Raw genomic sequence first — 12,718 nt, forward strand, 5'->3', positions numbered from 1 at the left:
TGATGTGATCGCACGCGTCGAAAAAAGCCACACGCATTCACGCCGCAAGCTCTGGCGAAGGGAGCATCAGAGTACAAATTACAGGCTGCATTTCTTCATGTGGCTGAAGAGATGGATAACAAATAGTTTTTTTTCCTTTTATGGGTTACACCCTATTGGTGTCTATAGCAGAGAGTGAAGGATAAGGTCAGGGATGGGTTTTCTCATAGTCTTTCTGCGGAGATTCTGTCTGTACATGCCCTGCATTCTGGAAGTGTACCATTTCACACTAGGACAGAAATGCTCTGACTGGGGCTTGCTGACAGAGCCCTCCATCCACCCCCTTACCCCTCCCAAAAACAGTCTGGAATTCTGTTCCTAAGCTCCCCTTATTCAGCTTCCATGTTCAGCTTTCAGGTTGCCACAGTCTTCGCTATAACAGCTAGACTTTTAAATGGACACATCCTCTGGGCAGTGCTAGTGGTTTCACTAGCATGGAATATAGTGCTGTGCACTTACATGGCTTTGTCATTCAAGGTGCTGATAATTGTGAGTTGAAAGCTGATCCTCACATTAAATGGAGTAACACAGTCTCTCCACTTTCAGACAGGCCATATGTTTCAGTGGTGAGGCCTGCTGTGTGCGCTAGTCGGTAAACCAAGTATTTATATTTAGGGTTTGAACACAATTCAGTTTGGCTCATTAACTTCAGGAATCTCATTCTAATTTTGTTTTGACCCAACGATTTGCTCTTTCTTTTCACCTGTGCCCTTCTATGACTTCTGGAGTATGACTGAATTGTATTGGATTAGCATTACAACTTGAACAAGTGCACAAAAACCTAGATTAACCATCTTCCTTGTCAAAGAAGTTGTGCTAATTTGTTTTGACAAGTGTTCCAGTAGGAATATTCATCAGTCAGTATCAGATGGGTCATTACATCTGTATACATCTGTGGCCACGTCTTTTCGTCTGCCCATGTCAACAACAAATTGGCCTCCAAGACACAGAACCCCCATGGCATAGATGTGGCCCAGTGGCACTGGATTTATGTCTTCAGGCTTGTAATGGTGCCACGCGTCTTCAGTCAGTGAACTGCACATATAATATTAGGATCACTTAAGCGGCAAGGATACTCCAGCTCAAACAGATTTGCTTGGCTCCCTATGTTCTTCATGTGGGAGCTGGCTGCTGATTTCATGGAAAAGACATTGATTTATTTATTCAGCACGTTTACGTCAGTGGAAACTCACTGAAGCAATTTGAATATTTTCTTTATGTGGCATTTTAATGTGTTTGGTATATTTGCCACTGTGGTGAGAGGGAGATTTCTTAAAAAAAAAAAAAATTAAATTAAGATGAAACATATTCTCTGGGAGGTTCCTTTTAACTGGTTTAATATTGGAATCTGGATCTAGAGTTATAAAAAGGTTTTTTTATTTCCCCATAGTGATGTATGTTTTGTGGAGAATATGAACAGAACGTTAAAGGCTCTAAAAGAAGAGCATTTCTCAAGACAAAGAAGCACATTTATTATGGTATGGTTGGTTGCAGCTGTAATTAATTTTTCTCCCCCTCCCACCAAAGACCCGTAAAATACTTTTACTGTGTCTGTTTCTCTGTTATTTGTCATATACAGAGTTGATCAAAGGCCAAATGTTTGACATTGCCCCTCCTCCATTATGCTGTCTTTGGAGATCTGCTTTTTTGCTTCTTTCATTAACCACATACTTAAAGGAATGGCCTGAAAACCTCTCCAGCGAGACCTCCCAACTGACCGTAAGAGGCGAGGATGGCTTGCTTCAGCTGCTTCAACTCGAGCAAAAACGCCAGGAAGAATCTCCGTTAGAAAGCCAAATTTAGTCAGAGCTGATTTCAGTCTTACCTGGCAATCGCAGTCGATTGTACTTGCATTTAAACAGCAGGGTAAGTAGCCGGAGAATGTCGAGGAGGTCTGAAGCTTTGACTGGGTTATGCTGCGCCGACTTTGCAGGTGGCTAATGAGTTGGGCCTTCATAAGAGAAAGCTAATCTCTCCCAAAGCCAAGCCGAGGAGGAGCTGAATGGAATTTGCTTAGCTCTGAATTCTGCACGCTGTGTGTTTAAGCCTGCTCGCTCTTTCTCTCCCACAGTCGTTGAGATGCTGCGCGGCACCCACCGAGAGTCACGTTTGCCTCTGTACGGGTCACCCGTAGCTCCGTCGTGGTTCTCAGACAGCGTGACTTTAGGGGCCTCTCTGCTGCTAGTATATTGGATTATGGAAAAATCATAAAACTTGCTCTAGCCCCCCTGCCTTGGCATTCAGAAATAAGAGGTAGTGATGTGTGCTTAGTTTGGAGATTAGAGAGGGGTTTTGGGTGGGCTTTAAGGTGCAAGTGGGAGCCAGTGGATGGGGTCCTTGAGCGACGACATGGTTGACTGCCATCAGCTGCAGCTGGGTGTGGGTGTGTTCAAGACCGGTGTCACTGGAGAACCTGTTAATGTGGGCTGGCATGGCAAAGCAGCTTGGCAGCCTGGGGAACTAAAGTGGCCATGGCATCAATCTTTCAAAGTCTAAGTGCTCAAACTGTCTGCACAAGTTCACAGAAGAACAAATTACTTAATCTTTTTTGTCTACCGCTGTCCTAACATTCTCTTTCTGCCATCTAAATCCGTTTTTTTTGTCCTAACCAGATGTCTCTGGCAGGTTTTTATTTCTTGTTTTGTACTGGGTAGGCCCTATACTCTCATTGGTCCTGTTTCCAGCAAGGCTTTGAAGTCTGATGGAGGCAGATTATTTTAATGACATTTCCGTGCATTAATAATGAATGAGATGGGCTCTGTCAGGTAAGCCCCCACTCTTTTGGGTTCTGTTGGAGATTAGCATAAAACTTGTTTTCAAGAAAGTCATCGTTATTTGCTCTGAAACCTCATTGTCAAAGCCTTTATGCCAGTGGTTAAACACTAACAATTCTCTGCTAAATATAATCCATTGCCTGTTGAAATGTTTCATCAAAGCCTCTAAAAAAGAAAAAGAAAGTTGAAGTAATAGTTCATAGTAGTTCATGTGTATCTTCTAACGCTCTAGGATTGTTTTTTAAAATACTACATAACCACTAGAATTTGGTTGTTTTAGTCCATTTCTTTAGAAACCACTAGATAACTCTGTCAGGATGTAGAACTTTGGCCTACAGGCGTCCATATGGCATGTGCGCTTATTTGGACAGTGGCATTTTTACGCTGGCTGGCATTACACTGTTGACAACTGCTGCCACTCCTGATTTGATTTGATTTTGGCGGTTTGCTCAGCTGTTCCAGCAGATAGAAAAGCTTCTGTTCCTTCAGCACAAGTCAAGTCTCTAGAAACATACACAAACATGGTAAGTGCCAAAGAGAAAAACTACCCTGGAACATCAATGGGATGTTTCAAGCACACAGGCTTGCATTTGAAAGAACTTTTTCGGGAGACTCCTTCCATTGGAGTAGTTGCCTTGTATGGGTGGCTTTTTTCATGGAACTTATGTAATCATTAAAATGTAGAAATGGGGCTTTCTCTGTTAGTGTGATAGTTCATATTTGTTTGTGTAGAAATGCTGTAAAAAAATCTTGCTTTGTACTATAAAGTCATTTGTTTTAAGATTTTGGGTGCTTTGGAACTTCGGAGATCAGAATGTCAATTAAGGCTCATATTGGTATTAAAGAATTATTAAAGAAATATTAAAGATTTTAATGAATTTATAATGTTACATTTTTTTCTTTTTTTTTCATTTTACATTTTGTATTTTTTATAAAAATATTGTAATTTTGATATTTTGTTCATTTTGTAAATCCATATCATTTTAAAATGATTAAATGTTGATATTGGGTAGTTATTTTTGTATGTTTACAAAATACTGCAATTTAGAAATATACTAAGTACAGATAGGATTGTGACTTACAAAATTTCATCAGCTGAATCTTATTTCAGTGACTAATCTAAAAAAAAAAAAATGTTTCATGAGCTTTCAGGCAGAAAAGCAAAGTTGCATGTGGGTTTCCCATTTAGAAAAGGTGTTTGAGTGTGAGTCAGCTGGCAGTTGGTATCCATTCACTCTGTAATGATTAGTCAGAACGGTCCAGTGATGTGAGAACAAACTCAAGCCACTTCTGTTAGATTCCACATTCTTCTATTTACCACATAATCAGTCGTCCATTCCATCAGTGAGAACAAAATGTTCCCCGAAGTTGATTTGAGCAAAGAAAAATTGCATTTGAGTACCCACTCTAAAACTGGTCAAATCACACTAGTATTGTTGGCTTTCCTCGTTCCCATGTGGGTGGACAGCTCTTGTTGATAGAGGCTCATGCGGTGTGCCTGGTCAAATTCTGTCATAACACTGTAGGGTTTAACACTGAAAAAAAGAATAGTCAAAATCCAAACCTAAACATTTCTGTGGCTAAATGATCCTTTCTCCCCCCAATGGGAATAATCAGCATACTGAAATATACTAACATTTCTGCCTCTGCAGAAACTCCTATGTATGTAAAGTTCATTTAAAAGTAGAAATTCTCTCATGTTGTTCTGAAAACTGGTATGAATTTCTTTTTTCTGTTAAACAATATGAACATATTTTCAAAAATGTCTCCGGTGTATTTTAGTCTAGTGAAAATCAATGGGGTCCAATGTTACATTTGAGAGCACATTCTAAAATTGGTTTGCATCACACTAGTTTTGTTGGCCTTCCTTGCTCACATGTGGGTGGACGGCTCTTGTTGATGGAGGCTCGTGTGGTGTGCCTGACCACAGTCCTCCACGACTCTGTAGGCTTTGACACCGTGGATGGAGCAGCAAAGTCTTGGCTGATTTTAAAAAAAGAAACGTTGCAAAATACAAACCTCAAAATTTTGTGGCTAAGTAATCATTTCTCCCCCGATGGGAATAATCAGCGTACAGAAATATGCAAACAGCCTCTGCTAAAACTGTCATCTATGTGCAGTCATGGCCAAACGGCTTGTCTTTTGCCATGTAAGACTTTCCAGAAGATCACCCAAGTGAGAGGAACTTCACTCAAAAATTAATATTATCATCTTCTCAATCTCATGTAATTCTAAAGTCACCATTCTTTTGTGGAACAAAAATCTTAAAAATAGTCAAATAAAATTAAGGATAATAATTAAAAAATTAATTGTAGGAATTTTCTTGTCTTTTTCTTCTTTAAAGAAAGTCATGTTTTAAATCCCTAGTAATGCATTAACTGCTTTAATGCTCCTTATATATTGTACAATTTCATGAGTAATTGTAACTGCAGCTAATACATTCTAACATCAATTCATTGTTACACTGAGATGTATGCGACACACGTTATGAATAATTACTGTATAATGCATTGAAATGCATTATACATAAAGGCCTTAAGTTGCTTGTTACCATGTCTATAATTAACTTACTGGCTGTTTAATGCATATGAAGCACATATTCTACATGACCATATTCTATAGTTATATCCCTAATCCTACCCAATACCTAAACTTAACAACTATACTTTACTAACTATTAATAAGCAGCAAATTAGGAGTTTACTGAGGAAAATCACAATTAATAGTTGGTTAGCTGCAAGAATTGGACATTTATAATAGTGTGATTTATACAATCCTTTTAATTGTAATATAAACATTTTAGAAACCGACAAACGTCTGAAATGGGGGAAGTTTCAGGACATCTAGTTCAGTGATATGTCAGGTAATGGGATATTTTGAGTGTCATGTTGTAAAAAACACTTTAACAGAGTCGCGAAAGTAAAAAACAAATCTTGCCTTTGACTCTTTGATAATTAAAATGCAACTGTCACAACCAATAAACTGTGAAGTGTTCTTACTGCTGATTGTTCTCCAGTGACTTGGCTTCTGTACAGGCACATTCTGTGGAGAACATGGAGCAAGCGATGTCTCTATAGTGAGCGAATGGAAAGGGGGATTAGCCCTCGAGACGGTCTTTGTCTATGGAAACCTTGCATTTATGAATGGCTGACTCACTATTTAACAGTGCCATCTGGTTTGATTTATGCTTGTTCTTGGCTCACGAGGGACTCTCATTTGCAATGAAGATGCACAAACAACTTTGCCATGGTGAAGGACGAGTTCTTGCATGGTGCTCTGGTTTAAAAGGAATGATTTCAAGCTGACAGGGATCAGGGCTTTCATTTAAGTGTTTTTTAGAAGCTGATCGCACATGTTGCGAATGCGGCCTTGCCATTTTTGTCTTTCTGGATGAAGGATTGACAGAAACCAGACCATTTGTGATGCAGACTAGATGTTATAAAACCCAGTGCGGTTGGAAAGAATGTGCTGGGTCATGACATTCTGATCTTAATCGTGCGGCCTCTTCCTCAGGAACTCATCTATCCTTACCTGTGAAGCCAGTGAATTCGGCGGCACTCGTTTCCGAGAGTCTTTTGAGAGTCCAGGTGCTTGAGGTTTGGGTTAACCACCCCGCATTACCACGTGGGTCAAAGGGGGTTCAGGGCGCATGAAAGTATGTGGTCTGGGCCTTCACCGCAGGCAGCAGTGGCGGATTTTTGCTTGCCAAGAACCTCTGAGCCGCTGTCTCTGATAGCACTACATGTCAGAAAACACCGCTTTGTGGTTATAAGAAGGGGGCTGGATGCCTTAGTATGCACGGAGGGGGGCTGAAAGCATAGTGAAATCATAAAAGTAGAGATTTTGGATCGCATTGAAGGACCCTGGTCCTGTCATCCATTAATCTGAAAATTGCACCTCTTTCATATGGGGCTATTTTTTGGCAGCTGTGTGTCAGACTTGAAAAGTCCAATAGTAGCCTTTTTGTTTTGCTCCTTTGAACCTTTGAGACCTTTTTTTCTTAATAAGTCTCAAATATTATTCCCCTAGCTTAGCCCTGATTAGTACAGTAGAGGCTAATTTACTGGGTCATTTCCTCTAATCCCTAAAAACAATAAGGGCTGGGATGATGCTTGCTCTGGTGCTTGTCTGTGAGCCAGAAGAATACGTTCTTGTGTTCTTCAGCAATGCAGGTCTACAAAGGCGCTCTGCTCATCATATATCAACAAAAACCTCAACCACAACTCAAAATAGTCTTAAGTCTACTTAGTTCTACTATAATTTGTGTTATAAAATTATTATAAATTTGTTTAAATAAATTCATTAAAATGAATTTATAAAGGATTTTATCAGTATGTTTTCGGACATTTTCTTGTAATTAGATTACTTGGTCATCTAGTCCTCACTTAAACTTATGGTGCTTTTTAATACACAAATGTAGTCTGTAAAACATCTCAGAATTAAATGTCTTTTTATTTTTAGCTTTTTTCATCTTGTTTTTAATTTGTATTTTAGTTGTTTTTGATTTTGTTTTTAGGTGTTTTTTGGTAAATTTTTTCTTTGATTTCCTTTTTTTGTGCTTTAAATTTTTACCACTATAATCTCACTGTACTTTAATAAACCAGCAATAGTTGCATAAAGTTTAAAGCGAGTGTATTAGAAGTACTTTTTGTTCTGCACATTACAAGCACGTTATCCAAATAACGGTTTGACTACTCTAGAGGAAGTCCCAGGTTTTCCGCTGAAGGCTTCAGACACAAACATCACATCATTTTTGCATACCAGCCCAGTGCTGATTCAGTGTTAGAGAGTCATGGAAGTGTGGAAGCTTTGTTTCCCATTATTCATGGAAATAGAGGATAGCAGGTCTGGAATTCGTAGGCAAAGGGTCAGTGGAGGACTCGAGCGTCAGAGAAAAGTAGTGGTTTATGTTCTTGCCAGTGCCACCAACTGGAACACATTTTCACAGTAATGAGGGTAATTAAAACTAAATTATAATTTACGACCCTTTATCCCTCCAGGGAAGAAAATAGAAGAGCTATTTTGGGTTGACTGTATTCTAAAATTACAGTGTTGGAATGAGGGTGAATGTGTCATCTTTGAGGGCAGAGACAGTTTAATTCAGGGTTGCTTGAGGAACACATGATTGAGTTAAATAGCACAGTATTGGCTCGTCATTTTACATGTGGACTTTTTTTGGCTGCCATTATTAATGTTAGTTTCAAATCGCTGGAGGCACATCACACAATAGTTCATCTTGTAGTGTCACACGAGAATGTCAGTGAAAGGACTCGTTTAGCACTTCAAATTGAATACCGATGCTGAAATGTCAATTTAGTTTCCACCACGTAGACATTAAACGGATGATGGAAAGGCGGCGTGCTTATGAAGGAACGTTTGAGGGGGGACTTTATATAAATTCTTGAGATCTGGAAGTCATACTCTGTGCGCGCGTGTACATTCTGGTCTGACTGGACTCTGCCATCCCCAGCACCAGGGGTTTGTCTAAACAGCGCCAGTGTTTGCACAGTGCTGTCAGGGTGACTGGACCGACTATCCCTCATGCTGCCTGACTGAAATCCACGCTGTCCAAAAAAGCTCTTAGAGCCCCATTTGAGAGGCAGCTCATCATCTGCACAATGATAGAGGAGGGCAAGCACATGGTTTTCCGTTCAACAGCTCCTTCTTATCAAACGTCATGTGGTCTACCCACTCAAAATTGTAATTTACATTATTAACTCACCCTAGTGTTGTTCCTAATCCATATGACGTTATTTTTTTTTTTTATCTTTTTCTTCATTACAATCACATCTGTCAAGCTATAAAAAAGCCTTATAAAGGCAGTGGCAAGCCATCATATGGCTTCAGATGATGTTTAATACAGCCCTCATATTTTTTTATACTGCTTTTTGGAGTTAGATAACACCATTGTTTTTGTGAGTGTTGTGAGTGCAAGTAAATATTTTTCTTTTTCTTAGTGTTCATTTTCAACAACCAATGACAATATTCGGTAATGCAAAATAAACTTTTGATTGTCAAATGTTGCTATTCAAAATTAACTTTGATCTTTTGCACAATTCATGTAAAACAATTCATAGCTTAATTCATAAGTCAAACAAATTTGGCGAAACAAAAACCATTAACAGCTATTTTCAGCACGAAAAGGAGTTAAAATAGTTTTCTGCAGTCAAATACCGGTCTATTACTATTTTCTTGATTAATCTAAATTCCTTTTAAATTCTTTGATTTCCGTAACATTTGTGACAACACTAACACATTTGTTTTTGTTCACATGTCCAAGACATCATTGCTTTCTCATATGATTTAGATTTACGTCACTAATTCTCAAGGAATTTTCCATGTCAAATGCAGTATTGTTATTTTGAATATGCGGACACATTGGCCCAGAGTTGATACTGTAAAACCAGTGCTGACTCTAATTTACTCATTTATTTCTTCACTGGTCTTTTTGTCACAAGTATGAAACGACTACGAAAGTCGGGTCAGTTACAATGCCAAGCAAAATTATCAGGCCAAATGAATGGCATGTGACGAGGCTCAGGTGCATAAATGGCCATACTGTTAACAGCTCATTGATCAGAGACAAAGATCAGCATGGGGCCACATGCAATATGGTCCTCCATAAGGTTTATACAATAAACTTGCAAAGAAAGTAGACGCGTATATCAATCAAACCCCTTTCATGCATGACGCCAATCATCAGGAAAATTAAAATGTGAAAAATGACTTTACCTCGAGCATTAGAACAACAACTACGAGGCTTAACCCCAAGATGTGGTTTCATCAAATTAAGCATGTCTGTGGAACATGAAAATCTTTGCTGGTGTGTGCCATGCCGTGTAAACGTGCGACTGGCGGCCACAGCACAAGGGTTAATGTAGCGGAACCCTCTCTCCCGTACTGCCTTCACTGGCTTCGTAATTCCCACCGGGTGTCCGCTAGGGGTCACAAGCTTTGGGCTTTTTGAATGACAACTTGGCCATAAAACATGATTGGCTGGGTGTGGGACGGTGCAGCTCTTAATAGCCAATAGCAAGGCTTCAGTGGTACTGAAGGAGTGTGACTGATTAGAGAGAAAGAGCTGGCTTGTCTGCACACACGGAGAGAGACACTCAGGCCTTTCTGACTTCAAGAAAGTGTCTGTAAATATGAGTGCAGGCCTGAAGTAAAGATATTGGGTGTATGACGCCACATGTGACACTACTAAGCTAATAACTTTACAGGTAGGGTAATGGAGTGTTTTTATGTTTTATGCAAGCCTTTTATGATAGAGTATCTTTTTGTGTTTATTTTAGTGGGCGAACATCCTGGAAATATGCTGGAACTTTAAAGCATGTGTTGATTTGTTTAAAAGGGGGGGGTGTGTGCGTTTATTTTCAGTGCAAGGTTTGAGATTTTCTATGGTCTGTTGCTGTTCTTGTGGATGGATGTGAAAATAGATGATAGTGAGCTTAAAAACAGATGCAAATGATTTATTAGAAGCCGTAGACAAGGATCTGGAGTTGTCATTTGTTATGTGAAGGAAGGAAAAGTGGTTCTTTTTAGTCTCTCCAATTTCTATTAACCATGGTAACATTTTGTTTCGGCCTTTTTAGAAACTTGAAAGCATTAACATTTCTTTGCTCTTTTCTAAACAGATTACGTTGTGAGGATTCCAGCCTTCTGATTCGTGTTCGCACAGTCCCATGATGCAGCTGGTGAGCCTGGCCTGGATGATGGTCCTGGCCGCCCCACTGGTCTGCTTTGGTTTCACCACCCGTGGTCAGGGACTGCGTGGGCGGGTTCAAGGTGACCGACGGAACATCAGACCCAACATCATACTCATCATGACAGATGACCAGGATGTGGAGTTGGGTGAGTATACCAGATGTAATTCATCATTAATGGCCCATCTGTTCCGCAGACGAGTGAGGTGGAGACATCTCTTGAGGCTTTGTCGGTGCTCTGCATGCAATAGTTATGAATCAGCAAGTAGTCTGGAAAGTTACTGAAGAGATCCTCAAAAACCATAATGATACTTGAAGAAACATGGGAATGGAACTGTAGACCAAACATTTTTTTTTATTATTCCCCTCACTGGTTTGGATGTGTGAACTGGCACTTTTCACTTCAATATTTGATTTCGTAGCATTTGTTGATATAAACATTTATTTATAAACATTTATTATCAGCCAAGGATTAATATGAAATAAGACAATTACCCACTGAGGTAAGAAAATGTTTTTGTATTTTTCTTAACCATTGGCAGATATTACTTTGTTTTAGGAATGAATTCACTCAGTTTTGTTGTCCTTCTCAGAAAAAAAATATTTTTCTTAATTTGGCTACTCACATAAGTGTTTCCAATTTAATTTTGATGCTAATTTTAGCAACTTTTTCTTCCAAAACCACCTAACAACAAATTTAGCCTTTCTTAAAATCTTTCTGGCTACATCTAGAAACTTTTGATATAAAGACACACATTTCCATCCAAAATATATAAAAATTGTAAACAAAAGATGCCTAGGTGCTATATGCAAATTTTCAATTTAATAATAATAATTTAATAATTATCGTTTTATGATACATAGCTTGTACCTGGAATTGTTGATCAGTTACACTGTAATAAACAGATACTGGTAATTTTCCAGGACATTATCCATTATCCATTGTAACCCTACAACTCAACAACACAAATGTTTATTTAATTTTTAACATTTCACTAATCTAGCTGGTGGACAAACATAACCTAGCTTAGCTGATAATGCTGGTTAACTAACATAATGGCTGACGAAGGTCTGAAATGTCCTATCTTGATCTTGGAGGGTCATGTTCCTACAGAATTTAGCTTCAACACATCTGCCTGGTAAACCTGAAGACTTGTGTTAAAGCAGGTTAATTAGAGTTTATTAAGGGATTTAACTAGTTAAAACATTGTGGGAACACCAGTGGGACTGTCACTTAAATCTTTTGGGACATTTAGGACAAGTTGTTCATTATTAACTTAGCCTTGGAAAGAGAAGCGTTGAACCTTCTCGGACTTGACCCCTAAGAACATTAGCTCGCTTGCTTGTTAATCGTCTTGATCTGCCACCCAAGTCTCTTTTGGTATCTGTCCATAATGTAAGCCTAACTGTTGTCACTGGATCGAGTTCCTTCCTCTGAGAGGAACATCCAGTAGGTCTCAATCTCAGACTGTCATCACAGGTTTGACTTATTTCCTCTTTTAATATTTAATGCTTCCCTCAGACATCTGAGAGGCTAAGGGCCTTAGTACTGGAACCACAGCCAGTCGTTGCATGGCCACAGAACTACAAGGATCCTTCTCCACATCGAACACTTTTAGAGACTACTTTTGACAGCGTGTTTTATAAGACGACATATTGAGGTTTGAACTTCTTAAACTGATTTACTGAACATTTGTCTCGCTTGCTTTGTCAGGCTCGCTGCAGGTGATGAACAAAACTCGCAAGATCATGGAGGACGGTGGGACCTCTTTTACAAATGCGTTTGTAACTACGCCCATGTGCTGTCCATCACGTTCTTCCATGTTGACTGGGAAGTATGTCCATAACCACAACACGTATACCAACAACGAGAACTGTTCCTCGCCTTCTTGGCAAGTCCAGCATGAGCCACGCTCTTTTGCCGTTTATCTCAACAACACTGGATACCGAACAGGTGAGAAAAACAAATGACAAAACAAGAAGTTCAATACCCTATACTGGCAAAGTTTGATTTTTAAAATTGTTATTTTTAAAACCTTATGGTCTTTATGAGCTAATATTCATTATATTAATATTGCTAATATTTGTTGTTAATTAATTATTAATATTGCTAACATGAGTTGATAATCTTAAAAAGTAATATTAGTGTGATGATGATGATGATGATGATGATGATGATAATAGTTGCTTCTGTTGATG

At 39.0% G+C, this 12,718-nt stretch overlaps 1 protein-coding gene across 7 annotated transcripts in view; it reads left to right on the forward strand.

The window, feature by feature from the left end:
- sulf1 (sulfatase 1) overlaps positions 1-12,718 on the forward strand; it is an 80,957-nt gene that overhangs the window by 47,297 nt on the left and 20,942 nt on the right. For 6 of the 7 annotated variants that reach the window (XM_043226834.1, XM_043226833.1, XM_043226836.1 and 3 more), the window contains 2 exons: positions 10,451-10,667; positions 12,234-12,473. In XM_043226834.1, coding sequence (XP_043082769.1) covers positions 10,499-10,667; positions 12,234-12,473 — 409 coding nt within the window. In that variant the 5' untranslated portion in view covers positions 10,451-10,498. Of the gene's footprint in view, positions 1-9,917; positions 10,037-10,450; positions 10,668-12,233; positions 12,474-12,718 lie in introns of those variants that run through there. The other variant, XM_043226835.1, reaches the window with a different exon arrangement.

This window comes from Puntigrus tetrazona, chromosome 24 (assembly GCF_018831695.1).
Source record: "Puntigrus tetrazona isolate hp1 chromosome 24, ASM1883169v1, whole genome shotgun sequence".
NCBI lineage: Eukaryota > Metazoa > Chordata > Actinopteri > Cypriniformes > Cyprinidae > Puntigrus > Puntigrus tetrazona.